The sequence below is a fragment of the Amblyomma mixtum genome, chromosome 6 (genome assembly GCF_055824585.1).
Source record: "Amblyomma mixtum isolate Tamu chromosome 6, ASM5582458v1, whole genome shotgun sequence".
Taxonomy (NCBI): domain Eukaryota; kingdom Metazoa; phylum Arthropoda; class Arachnida; order Ixodida; family Ixodidae; genus Amblyomma; species Amblyomma mixtum.
Window position 1 is genome coordinate 128,468,286 of NC_143017.1, and position 24,283 is coordinate 128,492,568.

General features: G+C 49.1%; 1 protein-coding gene across 1 annotated transcript; it reads right to left on the bottom strand.

Moving 5' to 3' along the window:
• Positions 1–1,790: 1,790 nt before the first annotated feature.
• On the bottom strand, positions 1,791–23,733 carry LOC149340364 (putative phosphatidate phosphatase). Its single transcript, XM_089549138.1, has 6 exons — positions 23,434–23,733; positions 21,527–21,678; positions 19,687–19,788; positions 5,031–5,312; positions 4,288–4,470; positions 1,791–3,238 (listed from the first exon to the last, which is right to left on the bottom strand). Exons 1-6 carry the CDS (start codon positions 23,492–23,494, stop codon positions 3,113–3,115), a joined length of 906 nt encoding a protein of 301 aa, XP_089405264.1. The 5' UTR covers positions 23,495–23,733; the 3' UTR covers positions 1,791–3,112.
• Between the last annotated feature and the right edge of the window lie 550 nt (positions 23,734–24,283).

The window sequence follows — 24,283 nt, forward strand, 5'->3', positions numbered from 1 at the left end:
TTGCTATCACCAAAAACGTTCCTTATTGGTTTTCTGTGGCAGTCGTAACTACTCGATGTAAGCGATAGACAAACTTTAAAAGAAAGATTTTGCTACTGAATGGAAGAATGGATTATTGCCTTCAATATTTTCATAACAGTACCTAACAATATTTCGCGGCTGCTTGGCAATTAAAATTGATGTCCAAGAATCCTGGACTTTGTTTTCAAACAGTTTAGACTAATGCTGTGTAAATCACATGAGCTGAAGTGGAGTTTCCCGCGAAGGTGAAACATCTCTGCCGCAATGGCCCTATCTTTTTAAAGAGGCAGACGATGTGGTCGCTTCAAATGAGGTGACGGTCAAAGTGGATGCCCATATATTCAACGGCTCTTTCTACTTACAGGATTTCGCGGTCACATGGGTGTAAGATGAGATACTGTAAGTACAGTGGTTGATGCAAAGGAACCAGCTTAACACACTGCAATTTGTCTGTAAAATAATTAACAACAACTTATTAAAATGACGACGAAAATTAAGTGAGCTCACTTTTTCCAGCAGTAACGTGTGGTCTAACGTACTAAATATCCTGGTTTAAGTCTAGAAACATGACTAGGACAAGATGGCTATTTTATATTGCATTTAGAACATAATGGGAGAATTGTTCCAGATGGCTAGTAGTTCTATCCTTTGTAAAGCCAAAATGCACAGCACTGTTCAAAGAGTATTTGTCACAGAATGATTGCAGTATTGAGAAGGGCCCGTAAATTTTGAAGCCACTTTTATTACAGGGTTCGTAGACAGGCCTGACAATAGATATATGAAGTTCTTTAGGTATATAACCATTTTCAAACGGGCTTAGAAATTTCGAACGAACAACTTTCAAAACGTCAAAGTTTCTGTGCAGATCTCTGATACGAATGCCATCGTATCTAGGCGAGTTATAAATTTTCATTTTGCACATAATGCTCCACAGATTGTCTACCGATATTAATGGCAGATACACAGTGTGTGCGTGCACTCGCTTCGGTTGATATGGTTCAAGATTATTGACTGCTGTGCTTCGCAACTTTTTTCTTGTATCTATGAAAACATCACTAATTGATCACATAACGCGGCCACGTTTACCGGTGGAAAATTCTTTGCTGCTTCATCAACGAGCTGATTTTATAGCGTGCGAGAATGTTTTCTTCAGGCTAATTGGTGCATACTGAAAGGGGTTTACAGCGCAGACAGACAAAACAGCGCTCTGTTCCGTCACTTCGTTTCTTCCTGTGTTTGCCTGTCTGTGCTGTAAACCCCTTCCAGATTTTGTAGCCTACCCATTGGTTCATTCACCATTTTTCATGTTTCCGTCCCGTTGTGTTTGTTCAGTGAAAACTGTGGTATTCCAAGAAAACTATCGCAGGTGTTTTTGGTTACAATATATTACACCTAAAAAGACATTGGCGACACTATACGAGTGGAAAAAAAAGGAATCATACGACTGTCATTCTAAAATGACAGGATCTTTGACTAAATTCCATAAACGTGGAAAAGCAGAATTGCATGAACGATAACGACGACGACGACGGAGATAGAGAATTCCTTGTCTGTGCTTTCGGGTCGCAGATGGCCGCTGATGAAGACGACGATAGACAGTTCTCAGCGCGAGAGTGCGTTGCAGTTTTTTTTTTTTTAACCCGGGTATGTGCCATGCCACCAAGGCAACAATAACAACAACCCGAGGTATGCCCGGCGGTGTGCTCTTGCGCAGTGTCCACCGAAGCTGATCTGTTCGCGCCGCTGCGGGCTCGAATCACAGTCCCGAGTATTTATTTCATTTATTTTTATTTATTTGTTTAACATGGCACAAGCCCACAAACATTGCAAGATCTTGCTCGGGGTTTACCCTTCGGAATAGTGCTTTCGCACTAAAATGATCATGTTTTGTATTTTTTAAGGTCGAGGTTGTCTGTGGTGGCGGTAATGAAGTAGAATTTATTAGCGCAGCAGATCTCACAAAGCTATCACAAAAAAATTGTCGCCATGATTACGGCACAGAAACGCGAAATCCAGTGGCAGCTGGTGCGCAGCTGGAGTGTAGGGAGATTGACAGTCTACAAGGCCACCTCAAACAAAAGCCATGCGAGGAGTGGGCCTCCCTTATTAGACGAAATAGGAGAGGCCGGTATGCCTCCAAAAATAAGATACTGTTGTCGCTGACAGCCTCCCACGCACACTTGAAGAACATTTTTGCTGAACAGCTGGTTAACGCTGAAATTTACCGTTGCGACATATTGTACAGAGAGAGAGAGAGAGAGAGCTTTTTTTATGCGCTTTCCACGTCCCGATCGCTGGTTGAGATGGCTGGGTTGAGGCTGCTGCTCTGCCCGGTGTGATGGTTACCCAACAAGCGTGTGACGGGGCCCAGCAGAAGCGGCCACAGTGTTGGACGTAGTGTAGCGGAAGGAGCGGCCCAGCCTTCCTAGGAATAGGGCAAGTGGGGGGTAGGAATTTACACTAGAAGTAGTGCGGTGACTCAGTGGCGCATGGACAGGACGAGTATGTATGTGTATTATCACCGCAGGCGCCGCGTATACCTCACAAGAATGCGGCAAAGCGGTTGACTTGTGTGGTGGTTGTAGAGGTCACAAGGCAGGGAACTAGAACTTGTTTGATGCAAGTAGGTTTGTGATGAGTGAGGTGTGGAGAAGGGGCAGGAACAAGGAGGCTTGTGTGAGGTAGTTCTTTGAGCCTCTTAGCAAATGTGGTGCACTGCCCGCTAGTCCTTGGGGATGTAACCTCCCGACCTACGGAAAGAGTTGATCGCAAACATACCGCCAGCGAGGGCTTGAGCCCGCTCGTTCCCCTCTGTTCCCTGGTGACCACGGGTACACTTCAGGAGCATGTGTAAGTGTTGGGGCTGGTGCAGGTAGTTGTGCGTGGTTATTTCCTGGGAGCGTATAGGAGGGCGTTCAAGCTGTCCGTGCGCACTGAGCAGCGAGTCAGTTTCGTCGACAGTCAAGCACAGCGAGTTCAAGAAACGTCACGCGCTGCGGACGGAGGCGCGGTAACACCACCCTGCAAAACCGCTGATATTGCCCCGTCTTGTTGTTGCCACGACCAATGCGGACCAAATACGACGCCACTATCAGACGGTGCTAGCAGCAGTAGAAAATGCGGAGTACGGTGCGTCCTGGACGCCATTTTCACCACGCAGCACGACAGGTGGGTGAACTCGTGCATAGTTCTTCTTCATAGGCGAAAGGTACGCCAACTGGGACGAAAAAGAATGCAGGACGAAATCAACTTTGACGTGATACAAAAAGGGTACAGAAATGTGAACTTTTGATGAACGACACTTTAAATGCAAAGTTAAGACAAAAGTAATGTAAGGAACAAACTTTTTGTGTGTTGCTGTCTTATGTATTGCTGTCTAAAGTGAGCTCGCTGGTCGTTGTGCGTTACTCCCGTTTCACTCAGGCTGATAATAAAGCGCATGAGCTGCCCAGCATCACTTCGTGGCAACTGATTGGCATAAATGCTCACGATGTCGCTGATGAACGTCTCTTGCCAAGAAACAAGGATGCCATGGTCACAAAGAGCTATGCCCCAGCCCCTTCGTGCAAGCGGGAAAGACGCATTTCCTTCCCAACGAAAGTCTGAAAACTCTCAATGGCAGCCATTGACTTGATGGACTACTTGGCGGAAAAGAAAAGAAGAGTAGGACATGAGGAATGAGTGATGGTAAGTGCCGATCCAGAGATGTGGCTTTCTTTTAGGCTAGAAGGTTATATTACCCCAGTTTCTTACAGCAATTGTTTAGGCTATTTGGGATGCATGCCGAATTGCTGGAATCAGTAGCTGTAGCAATTTCAGATTTATGAAAGGAGGCCGTTGGCATAACTGCGCTCATTTAAATGCAACGCTGTTACTTTTTGTGATAAGTAAAATGCATGCAAAAAAAGGAAAGCATTTCGGGAAGCCTGTCTGGATTTTTTCATATAGCTCCTCTGGTAGTTGTAAACGCTGCGTTAAAATCAATTTTATGTAAAAAAAAAATTATATAGCCATTGAAACAATGCTGGATCACATTTCGGTTAGGCTACAGAATTGAATGAACTGAACATTTTAAACTACTTCTAATCGAAGTTCCCTTAAGAGCTGTCATCTAATTCTTCAAACTATGATCCTTAACTTCGCATTTTCTGCTAGGAAAGAACTGAGGGCTGCTGTAGCAAGTTCGTAATGCCGCAGTAGCGTATTCTTAAGCGCCTTGATGCGCCGTATCTTCTCACGCATAAATTTTCACTAGAATAATCATACCACGAAGGCGGCGACGAGGCAGCCCAAGGCAAAGCCCACGAACACGTCCACCCAGAAGTGCTCGAAGTCCGAGACGCGGCTGAGCCCAATGTACCAGGCGAATGTCACCAGGAGGACCTGCAGCGAGCACCGAAGTGCTGTGGCACCGGACCCTCTCCAAGGAACGCGCACCTGCAGGTAAACCTGCGGAAACAGACCGTGGTCGAGTAACACGAAGAAACGGCGTCGTATAATACCTACATGGGTTCCTTCAAAAAATTTTTTCTAGCAAGTAGACTCCTGAATCACAACGATATAAATATTCCACCCATATACGCAAGATGTCTGGGTTGAGTCATGTGCTGTATTTAAAGCGACAATGTTCTGCTTACTTCCCCTTCATTGTTAATAAGGCTCCCTCGTGAGAGCCTAGACGTCGACTCAACTTTCTTGTGGTCGGCGCCGTTTAATTTTTCGTTGTGTACCATACCGACCGGACGGGCTTCTGTCGAACTGTTGACTTAAAATGTACTAATATATTTCATCTTAGACGTGAAAGAGCAAGAGCCCTTTCACTTCAAACGAAAAGAAAGCTACCGCGGACTCAGAAGAGTGGCTGTACGGACATAGAACTGATCGCCGTCCTTACTATAAAAACCGCCATACACTGTAAGGTGAGAGGAGCGCCATGTTGGCAAACCTTCATGACGCCGTCCAGGAGTGTATAAATCACCAAAATCGACCCAACGGACGACGCGTCTCACCACCGTGTAGGACATGGCGTAGGCGGCCAGCGAGGCGTGTCCTGACACGAAGCCGAGTCGCATGTCCACCAGCTGCTCGGCGGCAGTGGTCGTCGGGCACACGAACCAGCTCCGGTACAAGTTCTGAGGCTTGTCCGGCGAGCAGAATTCGGTGAACACCTCGTAGCCGCAGCGGGTCAGGAAGTTCGGCCGCAGCTTTCCGACGCTGTACTTGCCCACCACAGTGAGCAGACGCGTCACGGCGGCGCCGAACAGGAACGGGGCAAGCAACCCATAAAGGACCTGTAGGCATGGAGCACGAAAAACGCGGTTGAAGACCGCCCGCAGCGTTTGCTTAGTGGATTAGCAAGCGTACGAAAGAAGCTTCGAACAACTAAAAAAAGGCTGAGGCTTAACTTGGTTAAGCCTGGAGAATGCGAAGCATCATCGTGTAGCGTAATTTGGAGGCGCACAACCACAGCGACGGCGCGAGGTGGGCCCCCGTTTCTCCACTGTCGTGACGTCATCGTGTCACGTGGTGTGACGTCATGTATCACGTGATTTGGAGGCGCACAACCACAGCGACGGCGCGAGTTTGGCCCCCGTTTCTCCACTTCCGTGACGTCATCGTGTCACGTGGTGTGGCATCATCGTGTAGCGTAATTTGGAGGCGCACAACCACAGCGACGGCGCGAGGTGGGCCCCCGTTTCTCTACTGTCGTGACGTCATCGTGTCACGTAGTGTGACGTCATGTATCACGTGATTTGGAGGCGCATAACCACGGTGAAGGGCTGAAGTGGTAGCTAAAGTAGTATGCTTCGCATAAAAAAAAAACGAGACAACAGCGAGGGATTTTAACCTGCATGACATTAACCTGTCATAAATAACACAACTTGCCCTACTACAGGGCGCTAGATCTAACATTCTAGATTTATTATTAGTAATCATTTACACTATCACGAAGTTAATGCAGGCACACTAGATGACCTCTCTGACCAGAGGTTAATAATGTGCTCTCTTCCGCTTCATGATATTTCACCATATTCGGGATCAATAATAACGTATTACGTATAGAGCAGTGTTGATGAAAATTGCATATTCGATGCTGTGTCTTATGAACTGTCTCCATCTCATGAACTGTCTACATTCCAACAACTGTCAGATGATTTAAAAACAGACATTAGAAGTTTGTGGTCCAGGTGTAATGCAGTTTCGTCGTATTTCGTTAACAATTACGTACTTAACGAGACTAAAAATCGCATAACTATTTGTCGTGTCCGGTCGCTGTGTTGAATGCAGCGAAAGACGCACACGGTACTTTAAGACTTCGTTTATTTAAAGCCGATGAGGGTGCGACCAGCGTCGACCGAGGCAGGAGCCGAACTGGCCGCCCGAAGAAAGGAGGGAGCGGAGAAGCGTCCACGGGAGGGAGTGGCTTCCCAAAACAGGAGGAGGGTGCGGGGGCGCACCATGGGGGGGCATCTGGCGACAGCGTGCGACGAGGGGCAAGTGGTCGTTAGGAGGAGGACGCGAGTGGTCGTTAGGAGGAGGATGCGAGTGGTCGTTACACACACAAAAGCAATAAGGGGACACAACACTTCCTTCCCCCTTAGAAAGTTGCCTGGTATCGTGCAGGGGGTCGGCGCTCACGCGTGGAGGCGCGCTGGCTTTGTGCGCTCGGGGGAGAAACACTTGTAGGCTGGCTGTTGTTCGCTGTGTCTCCTAGGTCTGTCCTGGGCGAAGTCTCTTCTTCCGGGAAGAGGTGCCAGGCTATGTGGGAAGATGGTGCACGTGTTCTCTCCGCTGGCGGACAGCTCTCAGACGGCGTCGTAAATCTACGCAGCTGGTTGAGATGTCGGCGTGCTACTGTGCCATGTATGTTGACGAGCCAAGAGCGCAGGCCTATGCGTCTGACAATTGTAGCTTCCTCCCAGCGTGGCTTTTTCAGAAACTGTCGGGCGAGGACGCGCTGCCCCTCATTAAGCGTGCCGCAGCGCGGAATTGCTTTTTCTTCCCGGAACGTCTCTGCCTTTGGCTCGGGGAGGATGGCTGTGAGCTGGGTTCGCATTTCACGCTCGAACATCATTTTCGAGGGGGTCTCGCCTGTTGTGCTCTGAACCGTCGTGTGCTGCTTGAAGAGAAAGCGCGCAAGGCGGCGCTGCAGCGAGCCTGTCTGATCTCTTTCAAGGGCGCGTTTTAGCTCGGCTACGTAGCGCTCGGCTTGTCCGTTTGTCGCTGGGTGGTAGGGGGCCGATGTAACTGATGAGATCCCGTTGTCGTGATAAAACTTGAGGATCTCCGCAGACACAAACGGTGTTCCGTTGTCCGACACTACCTTGCGCGGCAGGCCGAACGTTGCAAATAGTGATCGGAGGTTGTCAATGACTGCTGCCGAAGTCGTCTGTCCCATTTGCCTTATCTCAAGCCACTTTGTGTAGGCATCTACGACCACAAGGAAAGTGCAGCCCTCAATTGGTCCTGCAAAATCAATGTGCAGTGTGTGCCATGGTGTGTCTGGCTTTTCCCATTCTGGGACAGGAGCTTTCGGCGGGGCGCTCCGGCTGCTCTGGCAAGGCTTGCATTCTCGCACCACTGTTTCGATGTCGTTGTCAATGCCAGGCCACCACATGTAGCTTCTGGCACACTTTTTCATTGCAACGATGCCCCGATGTCCGGCGTGGATGAGAGACATAGCTTGTGCGCGTAGTTCTCTCGGCATCACAACTCGGGACCCAAATATGATGCAGCCGCGATGGGTGCTGTTACGGTCGAGGTAGCATGGACGTGCTCCGGAGAGCGAATGAGGGACGCCTGTGACGAGGCTGCTGGGAAAAGACAATGAAGAGGAATTTATACATGAATATTTACAAGTGAGCTGCAGGAACGCTGCATCGTGACAGCTCAACACAAGACCATCATGACAAAGAGCTCTTCTGCCGTGCCGCTGCCGGCTTTTTAAGAGTTCTCTTCCCTAGGGTCCCTAGATGGGGGCCGGGTTTCACTGGCACCAATCACCGACACGCACGCACTCACTCACTCCCGAGAGATCACGCCGTCGTCACGCGCTGGGAGAGGGGAACGATGCCAACCACGTAGCGCAGACGCCGAAATGTCCATGAGCGGCGTTCTCGCGCATTTCGAACGCGCGTTCCCACTCGGTGTACGGGAAACGCTCGCTCAACCGGGCAGACGGACGCGGCTCCCGTGGCCATCCAGGCGTTCACCCAACGCGCGTCTCGGGGTTTGTCGGCGTTTCGCTGCTGCCATGTCGTCGTCTTCCCCCCCGACGAAGGCGAGTCGTAACAGACTGCCCCGCCGGGGGAAGGAGATCCCGATGGACAGGGGACAGCATCCGCTGTCCGGAGGGATGTCGCTTGAGGCTGGTCTCAACCGCAGTCGGTTCTCTCTCGGCGGTTCTGGAGCTCAGCGCACCCTGAAGTCTTCCTTTGCAGGTGCAGGTTCCCAAAGGGCACTGCAAAGTGACTCGTGCTCTGCTAGCGTTAGAACCACGCCGAAAACCCAACCGCTCAGTCCGCAAGCACGACACAATCCCCACTAAGCGATGCCAGGCTCTTTCCTCCTTACAAAGCCAATTAATCCCTGGGAGTAGTTTAGCAGCACTCAGAAAACTCCCACAGATCGGCACATTACACCACAAAGCGCATCTCAAATTTAAAACAATAAACACAATCAATTGGTTCAAAATCCTACATCAGGAAGAAAAAGATCATTAAACCGCAACTATGATGCTGATTCTTGCGCTAGGGACCTCAACTTAAGCCATCGGCATTACCTTTGAGACTCCCCTTTTTGTGATGTATTCCGATTCGTAATGACCCCGACATTATTTCATTCTGCATAGCAGCATACTGCCTTCACCTTGCATATCCCCGCAAAGATTCGCTCAACATCGGAGCCAAAGTCACATTAATTTCCCCAATTCCAAAAAAAATCAAGCGACTCCAGGCGCTTATGCTAGTCGCTTACAATGGCCCGTCTGGCTAGTACTTCCGCGTGTCAGCGGACGCTGCTACACATAGGCACCACTAGTGCATGTTTCAAAACAATTTCAAAAGAAACGCTTTCAATGTAAACAACGCGTCGGGAACCTATTCCTGCTCAAAACTTTTTTTTCACTTTTTTTTTATTCTGCAAAACGCTTTTTCTGCAAAACGCTTTTTCTGCAGGAATGGTTTAAAACAAGAAAAAGCAAACAGCAGAGACATCCTCGGAATCCGCTGCTAGCGAGCCGCGCCGCGGCTCAAAGGGGTCGCCTATTCTTCAACCGCGCCCTGCGCGGACGCACACCAACAGTGGCTTTAGCAGCCGACAATTCACAAAATTCGAAGGGCTTAACTGCGCTTCGACACCTGCGAGCCTCAGACGCCACGCGACATTGATTTGTTTCGCACACCGGCCGCGTGTCTCCAACACCCAAGTAGCGTCTGAACATTTGAATGCGAGGGGTTGACGGACGCGCATGAAAGAAACGCCTACGAGAACTCCTTTCTCGATTCAACAGTGTCCTTCGACTGGAACGCGTTCTGCGGCGTTCTTTCATGCGGTAGCTGGGCGTCCTCTGCGACCCGCTGTGAGGTTCCACCGTCCTGCAAGAACTACCGCGGGGTCGCCGCGATGGGTCAGGTGGCTTTCGTTTTTTCTGAACGCGCCCACTCAGTCTGGCCCTTTTTCGGCGCCTGTCGCGTCTGGAGTACTCGGTTGACTCGCGGTCAATCTCTTTAAAGCAAAACGACGTCTCCAAATTTGGGCTGCTATTGTTCGCCGGCCGCATCGAAGAAATGTCTCCCTTGATTCCCGCATTGCGCCGGCCGGTGAGCACACTATTCTCTTCCTGAGAGAAAACGCCAGCCTCACTTTTCAAAATAGCCTCGGCCTCAAAGTTAGAGACGGCCGCTTCTTTATTAGCACTGACAGTGCTCTCGAACAAAGCAGGTCGCTCGGCTTTGTTTTCGATGGGATTCCTGCAACTCACAGTTTGCTTTTGGTTCCCATTACTCTCTGCTGAGAGCAACAACTTGCCCTCCTGAGGCTTGCTGTTCGATCCTATTACCCTAACGCTCTTGCCCGGAACTTGAACTATGAGACGCTGTTCGGCTAACGTAGCGTTATTGTCCTGGGTACTACCTTCTCGATCGCAGCAATCAGCCTCCTTCCCGGAAAGTGCATGCTTCTCTGGGCTCAAAACAAACGCATTGCCCCTTTCCTTATTTTTAGCAGTGCCTACATTATCGCCCGAGCCCTCATGGCTGGCGGTTCTGCACTCTTCCTCATTGCTAGCCATAGTGCCTACATTATCCCCCAAGCCCTCACGGCTTGTGGATCTGCACTCTTCGCTAGCTTTTCGACCGAACTCGTCGGTCCTCGCTGCCGAAGTGGCCTTTCTTTCCTGGACCAAACCTGTCCTATACCGCCACTTCTGCACAGCCTTCGTGTCATCCGGCGACTGAGCGGAGCTCCTAACTCGGTCCCTGACACTCTCACGGTGTAGCTTACCACCGTCAATTTGGCCTTCCAAATCTACCTCCGCGGGAATTCGAAAGTATCGGAGGAGCGCACTTTTGGTTATCGCATAGTTGTGGGCATCCTCGTCAGACAACCTCGCCCAGACATTACAAGGTTCACATGGGAGGAATCCCATCAACACAAGTGGCCAATAATCCTCGTCTAGCTGCTCCTCCATGCAAATTCTTTCAAAATTTTCCAGAAAAGTTCTGAAATTTTCGCCTTTTCTGAAAACACTTAAGCGAGATCGCGTTCTAATACTTCTGAGCGTGTTAAGTTCACGCGTGAGTTCCCGCATCTCTCTTTCGTATTCCTGTTGCCGCTGCTCTCTTTCGCGTTCCTGTTCGCGCAGCTCTCTTTCGCGTTCCTGTTCGCGTTCCTCTTGCTTTTCTTTACGTTCGCGTTCCTCTTTTTCTCTTTTTGCCAATTCCCTCTCCTCAATGGTCTCAAGGCATTCCGCAAGCTCGTCATCTTCAGCCTCCAACGCAAGAATAGCCTTCAGCAGTTCTGGTTTTCTGAGTTTGTCTGATACCTCCAGACCCAACTCTTTCGCAAGCTCCAGTAACTTTGGTTTGCGCAGCGTCTTCAAATCCATGGCTGCTCCGAGTGCTGCTTCTCTACTGCCCGCTATTGTCTTGCTGCAACTAACCCAGCAGCAACGACAACCCAATCACCAGCTCTGTTCCCGACACTAACAAAAGCCTGGCAAAACTCAGCAGAAGAAAGTCCCGCACTCACCAAACCTCGCAGCCAAGAATCCAGCGCAGTCGGTCCGCTGCAGGCAACCAGTCAACACACAGGGCTGTTGCACTGCCCCCGACTCGCCGTTCTGCTGCTCAGCGTCCCGTTGTCCGCAACTCTCCGCCGGCGTCCGATGTTTCGCGTCCCACCGCTGCCAACCAGTTTGTTACGGTCGAGGTAGCATGGACGTGCTCCGGAGAGCGAATGAGGGACGCCTGTGACGAGGCTGCTGGGAAAAGACAATGAAGAGGAATTTATACATGAATATTTACAAGTGAGCTGCAGGAACGCTGCATCGTGACAGCTCAACACAAGACCATCATGACAAAGAGCTCTTCTGCCGTGCCGCTGCCGGCTTTTTAAGAGTTCTCTTCCCTAGGGTCCCTAGATGGGGGCCGGGTTTCACTGGCACCAATCACCGACACGCACGCACTCACTCACTCCCGAGAGATCACGCCGTCGTCACGCGCTGGGAGAGGGGAACGATGCCAACCACGTAGCGCAGACGCCGAAATGTCCATGAGCGGCGTTCTCGCGCATTTCGAACGCGCGTTCCCACTCGGTGTACGGGAAACGCTCGCTCAACCGGGCAGACGGACGCGGCTCCCGTGGCCATCCAGGCGTTCACCCAACGCGCGTCTCGGGGTTTGTCGGCGTTTCGCTGCTGCCATGTCGTCGTCTTCCCCCCCGACGAAGGCGAGTCGTAACAGTGCTCAACTCTGTAGCTCGCCTGCGGTAAGCGTCGAAGTTGTCCCCTTTGAGTTTATGCACGTTGCCTTGTTGAACAGCTGTGTAAACTAGCCGGAGAGCTGCGCACTTCTGCGTAGATGCTGCAACTGTGCCTGCTGTAAGCGGAGGTTCTGGCAGTGCTTCGAACATCAGAACGTCTCCTGGTGGAAATGGTTCGTCAACAGTTGCGTCTAGTGGCAGACGGCTTAGCGCATCGGCGTTTTGGTGTTTGCCGCATATCATCACGCCTAGTGGAGAAAACCAGTTTCTCCCTAGAAGGCTTGATCCTGTGCCCTTCACAACAAGCAGAGGTAGCGTATGGGTCTGGCCGTTGTAGTTAACCTGCACGTTGGCAGAGCCCAATAGTGGCAGATTCTGTCCTGACCACGTTCGCAGGTGCGTGTCGTCTTGTTGCAGGGCGGGTGCGTCAGATGGCCATGAAGTTCGGAACGTGTCCTCACTGATCAGAGTACAGGCTGCGCCGGAGTCCACCTCGAACTTAATCAGCTGGTGATGTACGCTTACTTCTGTAAAAATCTTCGGTCGCGTGCCGAGATTCATGGTGTTCAGGTCGTACAACACAGATGGTGTTGCTGATGTTCCATGGAGATCAGATAGCGGCGTATTCTCTGAGGCGTTGACGCTGTGATTAGGCTGGGAAGGGACTTTATCTTGGCAAGTCTCCGTTTCGTAATGCATGCTCTTTCGATATGCCCTCGCTTGTGGCAAAAATTACACGTGGCTGACTGGAATCGACATCCCTGGGGGTTGTGTTGGTCGTCACACCGCGAGCAGCGTTGTGCCTTTTTGACCGATTTTACAACAACAGAAGGCTTGCGCACCTGGTTGCTTGTCTGGTGTACCGGCTCGGTGTTCCGGCGAATCCCTCTCTGCTGGTGACCGGCGCTCTCCGCTCGAACGGCGATGTCGTAAGCTTTGCTGAATGTGAGGTCCTTCTCAGCGAACAGGCGCTGCTGCAGTGACTCGTCACTCAGTCCGCACACAAATCTGTCGCGTAACATCACGTCCAAGGGAAGCATGGTGGTGTTAGCAGAAGAAGCTGCGTCTCCCTCCTGCCCGGTAGCTGTTGTCGACAGCGTTCCAAAATTGCAGTCGGCAGCGAGCTTCTTGAGCGCGGCTACGTAGGCGCTCACAGTTTCTCCTCCCAGTTGATCTCGTCGTTGGAAGCGAGCCCGGCTGTAGACCTCGGATGGCCTTGGGTCGTAGTGCTTTTGCAGCGCTTTTACGATGTCGTCGTAAGACACTGCCGCTGGTGTGCTTGGCTGAATAAGGGCGCAGACAGTATCGTAGGTCTGCTCCCCGCACAGCGTCAGCAGGTTGGCCCTCTTCAAGGCTGGGTCTGTGATGTTGTTAGCTTCAAAGTAGAACTGAAGGCGTCCAACCCACGATGACCACGATGAGCCGTTGAACTCTGGTATCTGATTGGGAAACCCTCGCGTAGCCATGGCTTGTCAATAGCGTTGCGTAGCGCGGGTCGAATCCACTTTCTCGTCGCCACTGTCGTGTCCGGTCGCTGTGTTGAATGCAGCGAAAGACGCACACGGTACTTTAAGACTTCGTTTATTTAAAGCCGATGAGGGTGCGACCAGCGTCGACCGAGGCAGGAGCCGAACTGGCCGCCCGAAGAAAGGAGGGAGCGGAGAAGCGTCCACGGGAGGGAGTGGCTTCCCAAAACAGGAGGAGGGTGCGGGGGCGCACCATGGGGGGGCATCTGGCGACAGCGTGCGACGAGGGGCAAGTGGTCGTTAGGAGGAGGATGCGAGTGGTCGTTAGGAGGAGGATGCGAGTGGTCGTTACACACAGAAAAGCAATAAGGGGACACAACACTATTATTGATGTGTAACCCAAGCCTTAATTCATGCTGAGCGAAAGGTTCGACAACGACTAAGAAAAGCGCAAAACTTCCATCTGTCGCAAAGAATAGTTGACAAACTAATCTTAGCAAACAATGATTTGAAATCCAAGATTAGAAGAATTAAACGCATTACAAATTCACTCGCTAATTTCCTCTCAAGGACCATACCCAACCATTCAGGACAAAAGTATTTTGAACGGGAAACCATTCATGAACGCATTTTTTTTTTCATATAACGGACGATTTCACGGTTAGAGCGCAACAGAACTGCGCGAAGACGACGGGACAAAAGAAGGCACGAATACACTCACACAAAGTGCAGACTTCCAACTGACTTTATTTAGCAAAAGCAGGGTGCTTATAAAGGCAATCACAGCAAACAAGGAGACAAGCAGAACCAAAGGCAACGTGTGTACGGCAATGACAGTGTCAACAAGACCACGTGTGGTTACGACCCATGAAAAGCTCGGATGTGTCCATCTCAGAAATTGATTTCTTGCCTTGAAAGAGATAAAGAAGGAGCGCTAACACACTTTTCGCCCCTTTTGTAAATGAAATAAGCCTGGATAACTTCTCTTTCGGTTTTTGTTTTGGCCTTAGAAAGGAACTTTGTTTTTTCCAGGTAAGGAGAACAGTTTTTGGTGTCGCAGCTCTTGCAATGCAAGGGCAGATTGCTGCCAGTGCCGCTGCTAAGGGATTGCCTGTGTTCCAAAGCGCGCTCATTAAAACAACGGCCAGTCTGGCCTATGTAGGAACGACCGCATGACAGAGGTATTTCGTAAACAACTTCGGAAACACATTTTGTGAACTTGTTCCGGTGGTTCTTCTTGCAAGTGGTGGGTTCCTTTCTTGTTCCAGTCAGTAGAGGGCACACCTTTTTCAGTTTGCAGGGAGCCGAAAAAACAACGCGAATCCCATACCTTTCCACTACCTTCTTGATGTTATGGGAAAGGCAATGAAAATGCGGCATGATAAAAGGTGGCTTGGGTTCCGAGCATCTTTTTCATGTGAACATTTTAGCCCTTGAAGCAGGCTTTCGCAGGTGCCAAGAAGTAGATGACGGGGATAGCCAGCGGAAAGAAGGCGCTCAACTTGACAGTGAAAACTGGATGACATGGTGTGGGTACAGGATTTCTGCAGGGCAGAGAGGCAGGCAGACATGATGATGCCACGTTTGACTAGCTTAGAATGAGCGCTTTTATAGGGTAGTAGACTTTTGTTCGACCTTGGGCTATACGACCAGCAAACGTGGGCATCAGTGAAGTGCAGATTTAAGTCCAAAAACTGTATGCGGTTGTCCCTTGTCAGTTCATGAGTAAAAAGCAAGCCTTGCCCCTCCGAGGAGAGGGCGTATTTTCATTGCCTTTCCCATAACATCAAGAAGGTAGTGGAAAGGTATGGGATTCGCGTTGTTTTTTCGGCTCCCTGCAAACTGAAAAAAGTGTGCCCTCTACTGACTGGAACAAGAAAGGAACCCACCACTTGCAAGAAGAACCACCGGAACAAGTTCACAAAATGTGTTTCCGAAGTTGTTTACGAAATACCTCTGTCATGCGGTCGTTCCTACATAGGCCAGACTGGCCGTTGTTTTAATGAGCGCGCTTTGGAACACAGGCGATCCCTTAGCAGCGCCACTGGCGGCAATCTGCCCTTGCATTGCAAGAGCTGCGACACCAAAAACTGTTCTCCTTACCTGGAAAAAACAAAGTTCCTTTCTAAGGCCAAAACAAAAACCGAACGAGAAGTTATTCAGGCTTATTCCATTTACAAAAGGGGCGAAAAGTGTGTTAGCGCGCCTTCTTTTTCTCTTTCAAGGCAAGAAATCAATTTCTTAGATGGACACATCCGAGCTTTTCATGGATCGTAACCACACGTGGTCTTGTTGACACTGTCGTTGCCGTGCACACGTTGCCTTTGGTTCTGCTTGTCTCCTTGTTTGCTGTGATTGCCTTTATAAGCACCCTGCTTTTGCTAAATAAAGTCAGTTGGAAGTCTGCGCTTTGTGTGTGTGTATTCGTGCCTTCTTTTGTCCCGTCATCTTCGCGCAGTTCTGTTTCGCTCTAACCATGAACCGACTAGCCCAACATCATGTCTTACTACGATTTCACTATAACAATCAATATTTCCGCATATCACCCAATGGCAGTCTAGCTTTTTTTTTATTAACTTCTATGCTACCGTCTAAAACTTTCCCCGTTGGTTTTCTAAGACAGCCTTTACTGTTTGATGGAAACAGTTTAAAAGAACGATTTTACTACATGCCGGAAGGATGGACCATTACCTTAAATATTTCCAGAACAGTATATCTTAAAATTTCCAATTTTAAACATTTTTGTCCTAGAATGTTGGACACGAAGTTTATGGCATTCCCTGAGCCTCAAAATGCAAAATGAAAGACAAGTGTCTCCAGATGATAACAGAAATACTGCGACCACGCTGATTTACTACTTCTGTTTTCATTGTGGACGACGGAAATCTACCTCTATAAGCCCCTGCACAGGATAGCAACTCGGACGTCTTACCGCAACAGAAGCGGGAGCCTTAAACCTTTCTTTTTTTGACTCTGATAAAAGACCTGGTAAGATACTTAAAATATTTCTGCGCAGATATGCAGAATAAGCACAAACATTATTGGCGATACTCTTCAAGTCCTAATCGCCCTGCACCCTTCATAAATAATGAAAAACAACTAACATCACACCGAAATAAAAGTCGGGAAGTAAGTTAGATCCCTCGAACTTCAGACCAGCCTCAATAACTAGCACAGTATGCAAGCCACTAGAGCGCATAATCTTAAATCAAATAGAGACCATCTAGGAAAAAACAAACTAATAACACCTTGTCAGCACGGCTTTTTAAAAACATTTTCTATATCGCCGTAAACTTGCTCGCTTAACCCTTTTCCATAAGCTTTATCCCCACCGATCCCTTCACAGTGATTTGTTTCAGTCACCTGATGCTATCTTTCCACGCCGTGATCATTCTTTCAAAGTTAAACGCGTAAACTGTCATTCATCGTCTTATGCCAATTCATTCATTCCCCGTACTATCACTGAATGGAATAGTTTGCCATCGTCATCGCCACAGAAACTGACAATAAAAAATTCCAAGAGCTTCTTCGCTGTGACGGAAATGTGTAAAAGTTTGCTGTTTTTGTTAGTGTTCATTTTTTCTTTGTGTGATGCCTTATGTTTAAATTAACGTTTTCTGTTACACTTATTTGTTAAAATGTATCGCGATTACTTATGATTGTACCCCCCCCCCCCCCCTATGTAATGCCCTCTTCTGGGGGGCCTTTAGGGGTAACTTGAATAAATAAATAAATAAGCTAGCACCTGATATATTCCTCGGTATGGATAACCAAAATCAAATGCACTTCATATTCTTGGACTTTTCGAGAGCCTTCGACCACGTATCGCATACTAAACTTGTCACAAAACTTGAACTAATAACATGAACTGGTCCTGTTTTAGATTGGCTTGGGTACTACCTAAAGGACCGCACTCAGTTCGTCGAAATTAACAATTCGAAATCCGAGAGAGCTAAAGCCAGTCGGCGCCATTGCCTGGAGGGTCTCCTCTGAGGGACATTCAGCGCTGCGTTGCTATTCACCGCCGTCGCAACAGCCGCCATTTTGTTGCCCGTCGCCCACTGCGAAAGGCCGCCAGCTTTCTCGTCTCCCGCTCCGGCCTGCACTGCTGAAGGTACGCGCTTGACACCAGCATGACGTCCGTGACGTCACGTGAATACCTCTATATGCTATGCTCAAATTTTCTAATGATTTTGTCCGTAATAAACGCATACGGCTCTGTATGTCGCAAGCAGAATGTGTCCCGCTGCATCATGAAACCGTTATGCAGGTGTGCCGGGATGTGGACGTTGTGGGAATGTACTCCGCCTAGGTGTGAGCAAGGTGGGCGTGGCCTCTGCTGGCCTTGCAGTACACCTTACTTTAAGATCAGTTAGTGGGAAAAGAGGGGCTTGGGGATTTCCGCCGGCGAAGAGCGAGAGGTCTAGAAACATTTAGAGAAAATGCACTAGTGGTCTCAAAACCTGGAAAATGCGGGTATGTTGTTGTATCGGCGCAGCGCTTATCAAGTGTGCTGCACTTTGCTACTGTGCGCCGCGTATCTGATGTTCGCGATTGCTGTTCACGTGTGCAGCTGTATCGCTGGCCAATGGCATGCCTCGGCTGCACCCAGGCTGTCTTTATAAGGCGAAGCCACTGAATTGTTTCTGTCTGTTGTGTAGTGTTGCTGCCCGAATAAATACTTGACTTCACGGCGTCTGAGTCCACGGCGTCACGGCGTCTGAAGCCTCTGAAGTTAGTCACGTGATGCGGGACGTTGGCGATAATAAACGAGCCTTTGAATGAGAGTGACCTTGGCCAACCTAGAGAAATAAAATAAGCATTTCGTGGCTGGGTTTTAAACCTGCGGCGGCACGAAGAGATCAGCTTCTCTGGCCACTGCGCTATGCTATCGTCACATTTTTTAAAAGCATGGTATTCATTTCACTGAAAATATCTTATATTTACATGAACTGTTTAGAAAGGTTTTAGGAAACGCCACGAAAGATATCTCAAAAAGACACAGCAACAGAGCACTAGAGGAGAGGTGAGGCTGTGCAAAAACTAAGAGAGAGTGCCACGTCCGGTTCAAAGTCGGTCTGTTCACACACTTCCCTCAGTTCAACAATCATTTGGCAGAAATGATATTTCGGCGAAACAACTGATTCACCATGCCGGTCCGTCATTCTAGTCTTCGATAAGCTGTGCATTCCAATCAGAAAACAACATATCAGGAGGTTCACCAACATATTGCACTGCGGTGAGGTATCGAATGGTATGAGAAGTTAAATTCGCTTTTTCAAGGTCCGTTGGAAGACATCCAAAAACAGAACTGCGTTCTTACAACCGATGAATCATTGTTCACTTGTTTCAGGAACATCGCAGAGGCGGCAGTTCACAGATGACACGGAGATGCCCTTTTTCTGAAGCCAAGTCTTCATGTAACTTGTAGAAGAAAGTCTTAGTGCAAAGAATAAAGCAACATTTTTCGCACCCGTGTAAGGACATCATGTCCTGACAATCCAAAGTCTATTGAGCAGTAAATATGAGGAGCGAAAACCAACGAAATCTAGTCTTTGTGCAAGCTTTTTCGCGGCACTGAAAATAAAAACTCTATTGAAAAACGGACTGCCTGAAAGCGCACAGCAAAATACACCTCTTGCAGAAACCCCCATCAACAAGGACAGCCAGTGAAGTTAGATGACAAAATCTTTGTGGAAAACGCAGTTGCTAAATCCCATAAATGTTTTTGCAGACATTTATGCTATCGCCGCAGCCAATCACGCCTCGTGTTAAACTGCAACACACTCTCGCGCTGTGCATTGCACGTCGTCGTCTTCATCAACCCATCTGTGCGCAAGTCATGAAAGGAACGGAAACGTGCTTTAAATCGCGCTTGCAGGTACGTGGCCTTAGTGTGTACCTGGAAAAACCTGCTTTCGCACAGTACTGCGTGGTTAGCAATACTAAACCAAGAGCAATTTTTTTTTAAACTTTTATCTGAAGCTCACAATTACACCAAACGCATCCCCTTACAGAGGCAGACCTTGTGCGAAGAAATAGTTTTTTTTTTCCTTCTACATTTTGCTACAAGAACTACCTTTCGCTCGCGCTTGCCTTGTTTAGTAATTGCGCTCTTCCTTTTTTCTTCCGGTACGCTCGAGGCGCATGGTCGGCTACGTGCAGTAAGGCCCTCTTTGACGCCGCCGTTCTTGCATACCGTTCTCCGTTTGCTCACCTGAAGTGTCGCCGGCACCTGCCATGAAAAGAGTCTCCCGTCTCTCCCGCTGATTGGCTCGGGCACTCGGCTCAAGATCCGCACCACCTCCACCACGAAGATCTGGCACGGCACAAGAACGCAACGCAAGAGTCTCACGGTCATACCGGCACGATTAATGACAGGTGTCCACCGAGATATGTGAGACAGATACGGCGCCATTTCCTTCCCTCAAAAACCAATTTACCAATTCTACCTCACGGTAGTGCCTGCGAAAACCTTGCTAGCCGCTTCCGCTTTCTTCTCTTGTGCAAGTTGTGAAACGGTCCTAGAAAAGGTGCGCACGTTTTGTTTATTGTCACGTAATAGTGACGGCAGTCCGAAAGACAGCGTAAAGAGCTCCTAAAAGAAACTGTTTATTGGCAGACCTACGCCCACAGAAAACTGAGTGATTCGGCGGCGGCGTCACAAGCGTGCTCGGCGGTCGTCGAACTGAATCTTGCCGTTCTCGGCCGCGCTCAGTTTAAAGCAAGCTAGAAACATTCGAGATAAGGAGTCAAAATCAACTACAACAATCTGAAAAACGTGGAAGCAGTTGCGATTGGCTGCGATCAATCAAGAAAAGTCCGGTCGCAGCTCGCGTCACAAATAAAACGGTAACGCCGCGTGCAGGCGGCTTTGAGCTTCAACGGACAAACAGTACACATATTGGCGGCATTATTAATAATCTGGGCCGCTGTAAGATGATTTTAGCAACATGTGAACATTACTGCCTGCCCACCTAATTCACTTCAATTCGGTATGCTGCCCAGGCTGGGCTGGGAAGGTGGGATTATTTCGTGGAATAGGGGAGAAGGTCGCGCTTAGCGCAGTTCGAGATTATTTGGAAAGCTTTTTGTCCTCCAGTGAATTTAACTTGACTAATTGTGGTCATTGATGAAGAAAAATTAAGGTATTTCCTCCTCGGTCATTACGTAAAAAATTAAGCATAATGCCGTTTGCTCGGATTGACCAACAAGTATATATGAGGCACCAATATATCATTGTTGCCTTCGTCGTAAGGCATGCCCGCAGACTTGCTTAGATAGGTCAACGCATTGTGCTTCGGCTCGCAGTACGGAATATTGTGAACTCAGTGCCACAGACGTCTGCGGTCGACAAAAAAAAGAAAAAAATATGAGTGCAATGCCCACCCTTTTGTCGATATAAATATGATAAAATACTTTTTTGTTAAGAGGCCTGGGTGATATGTTGGTCATGGCGGGTTATAAGGCTTCATAATGTTTCGTAGCGTTTGGCAAAGAATTCCCACGTGCCTAAGAAAACAGAACGAATTAGCATTGACGTTTCGGCGCCCTTGTGGGTTCACGGACTACACGTAAGTATACATTCGGTCTCTGCGAGCTATGTATCAGGTGCGGACAATGCAATAATCTTTTTTAACCAAGAATTGAGCTCTGCGCACTTTCACACACCGGGCGCACACTAGTCAGGAAATTACAGTGCTCACTAAAATTTGCGTGGTCGAAATTGATGTAGGGACTTCCTTGACGGCGTATGTCGCAGAAAATTATTTTTTTTTCTTTTTTGCTTTGCTCATATATTTTATTCTCACGTATATTCACTCGTACATTTTGCCCCACTTATCGCTTTCTTCATGGCAATAGGTAACTAGCAGAGCCGTTACTTTGTGGTTTACATAGCGAGTCGAAAATTCAATTCGAGATCGACAGTCGACCATTTTTCGTTAGCAATTTCTTGCATTTTTTGCTTCAGATGCCAACCAGCCCTCAGCAACTGCTCGCTCAGCGCAAGAACAAGCTACTGAGTGTCGAGAGTTCGGCCGTCTTCAGTCGCTCACCAGCACGACGGGCACCGCGAAACAGACCGCATAGAGCGTCGGAGGCGGTATCTGGGAGCGGCGCGCCGGATGCGCCAGAGACAGGTCATCGCAGGCGAAGCCCTGGTTGTACGGGGTCACCGTGGCCTGCACCACCAGCGAGGGCACGCACACTGCAACGCGACCAGCGCGGCCATTAGTACCACCAGAAAGGTCTGACAGCTTTCGAGCAGTATGGGCGCTGATCTATCATACTACTCATGCGGGTTAGTTGGCCATACGTAGTTAACAGCGTAAAGCACGAAACAAGACACAAAGACTGGCATATCACAAGCACTGACCAGCGCTTGTGTGGTGTCGCTACTTGTGACATGTTTTGTTTAGCGCTGCAGGATTTGGCAGGGCTTTTTACCCGACTGCAGCGCGCATGAGGATCAAGGGCAGAACCAATAATACTAACGCTAACTTCTCTCAAGATAACTGCTTAGCTGACAATGCTAATATTTTCTTGGAATCTGCAGCGCCTGTATCGTCTCCTTGCTATCTGTCCTTTGCTCACGATACTGCGCTACAGTCATCGCAAGATGTTCTGCTATCACTCCGAAATGTCGCCTATGCTTGTGACTAAATTTGTTTTTCTTATTATCACCGCCATTAGTAGTAGTAGTAATAGTAGTACTAGTAGTAGCGATATTAATGGTCGCAGTAGCATGCATAAAAAGAATCAGGAGTAGCCCTAGTAGCTGCTCTATCATCCGGCCGATAGGGCGCTTTTCAAAGGGACTTCTGACACACTGAAAACTTTTAGCCTCAGCGGCTGAGCATTAGGTTTGGGTTGGTTTGGTTTGGTTTGGTTTATGGCGTTTTGACGTTCCAAAGCGACTGAAGCTATGAGGGACACCGGAGTAGCGGGCACCGGATTATTTCGGCCACGTAGGTTCTTGGGTGTGCGCTGACATTGCACAGCACACGGGCCTCGAGAATTTCGCCTCCATCAAAATGCGGCCGCCACGGCCGGTATCGAACCCGCGTCCTTCGGGTCAGCAGCCAACCGCCATAACCACTGAGGCACCGTGGCGGCTCCGGTACGTTGATATCGCGCGGACCTTGTGTTGACAGCGGACGGAAACTGCATCGAGAACGCAGCCAGACATCGTTCAATAGGGTTGACAGTCTGCACCGTGTCCGGCGCAGATATGCTGCATGCGAGGCTCACACACTCGCTGAAGTTCCTTAGAGCTGCGAAACGTCCCCTACAATAGTGCTCGTCAAGAAGAACTTGCGGAACCTAGGACAGTTTCAAGTGCTCGACCATGACACTCGAACTATAGCTACCACTGCTATCACTAACCAAAGCATGTGATATTTCCTCACCTAGTTGGTTGATTGTTACACGAAGTTCAAACTGCGCAGTATGGAATCCGGGTGAAGAAACACGTACACGACTCAGAGAGGCACATATTTCTGGTGGATAAGTTGAATTCTTCATCCTTAGCTTTTGCGCCGTTTGTTAGGCACCACGCTAAAAAACGATTACACATCAAGAGCCGCAAAAACACCGTTCTGGATGCAACTTCGCCTTCAACGAAACGGATGATCAAAGATCCTGCGTTCTTGTTAAGCGAGTAAAATGCTCGAACCAAGGCAAATACGTACACAATAAAGGGCGACAGCATAAGCGCTTTTGTTGTCAACTTTTGTTCCCCCTTGTTTTAGTTAGTTCGCACTTCGCCTGAATAATAATAATGGATTAACTCTGGACAACTTACGCAGATAGGCGCCTTTGTAGTTCTCATTTTTCCTGCCGCGCGCCGAGTTAGCACTATTCACCACAACTCTGGCGAAGCTATTCGCTTAACAACATGCGCTATTAAACTACTCCCGGTTTCCTTGTCGCTGGCCAGTAGGTGCATGGTCGGTATACCTACCTATGGTGACGGCGGCCAGATGAGACGCAAGGACGGTGGCTAAGTTGTCGTGCCACGCCATTTCTGTCGGTTTTCGCGCGTCTTGTAACTCCTTGGGCTCGCAGCCGAACACACGCTCGCCCCGAGACGCAAAACACACGCCTCTCACCGTTCGACGCGCACTCGGCCTCGCATATCGCTCGAAGAGGAACCCCGGTGGCTGCGGCGAAGACGCGCTCTGATAAGGGCGCGCCGCCGCCGCCACTGCAGTCCGCGAAGAGAGGTGAAATCGGCGAGCGTGTTCAGTACTTGGGCCTGACTTCGAAATGGAGAGGGCAGCCAGCAGCTGAAAGCTCTAACACTCTCGCTGACTAGATAAGGACTGCTTCGCGTTGTTTGTATTGGCTCGGTGCGCGGAATCGGGCAATCAGCTGGTGCCAAGACGACGGCATCGAGCGGAGAAAAGGCTGCAGCGGGAAAACAGGCAAACTTTTCGCCCTTCCCAGAGTTACAGATGAGAGCGAGAGCTCTTACGCGGATCCCTCTTCATTTCAGAGCACCACCCACCAAGGCTCAAAATGGACCAAGCAGAGCATGTTCACATGACCACATAGAGTACGTACATACTCGAGCGCATTAACTACTCGGCTGGCCTGTTGAACTCTCACGAGCCAGCAAGTGAACATGGGAGCTTTGCGCTATGACATACTATGATGTCAACGCCAATTACCCCACTGATAGATGTAAAGCGATAGAAAGCGAACATTCTTATCTACTGGTGTCTGCGGTAATGTTTCGCAGGCCATAATCCCGCTTTTTATGCTCTATCCCTGCGAACCTTTGTGCCATTGTTAAAACAAAAAAAAAATTC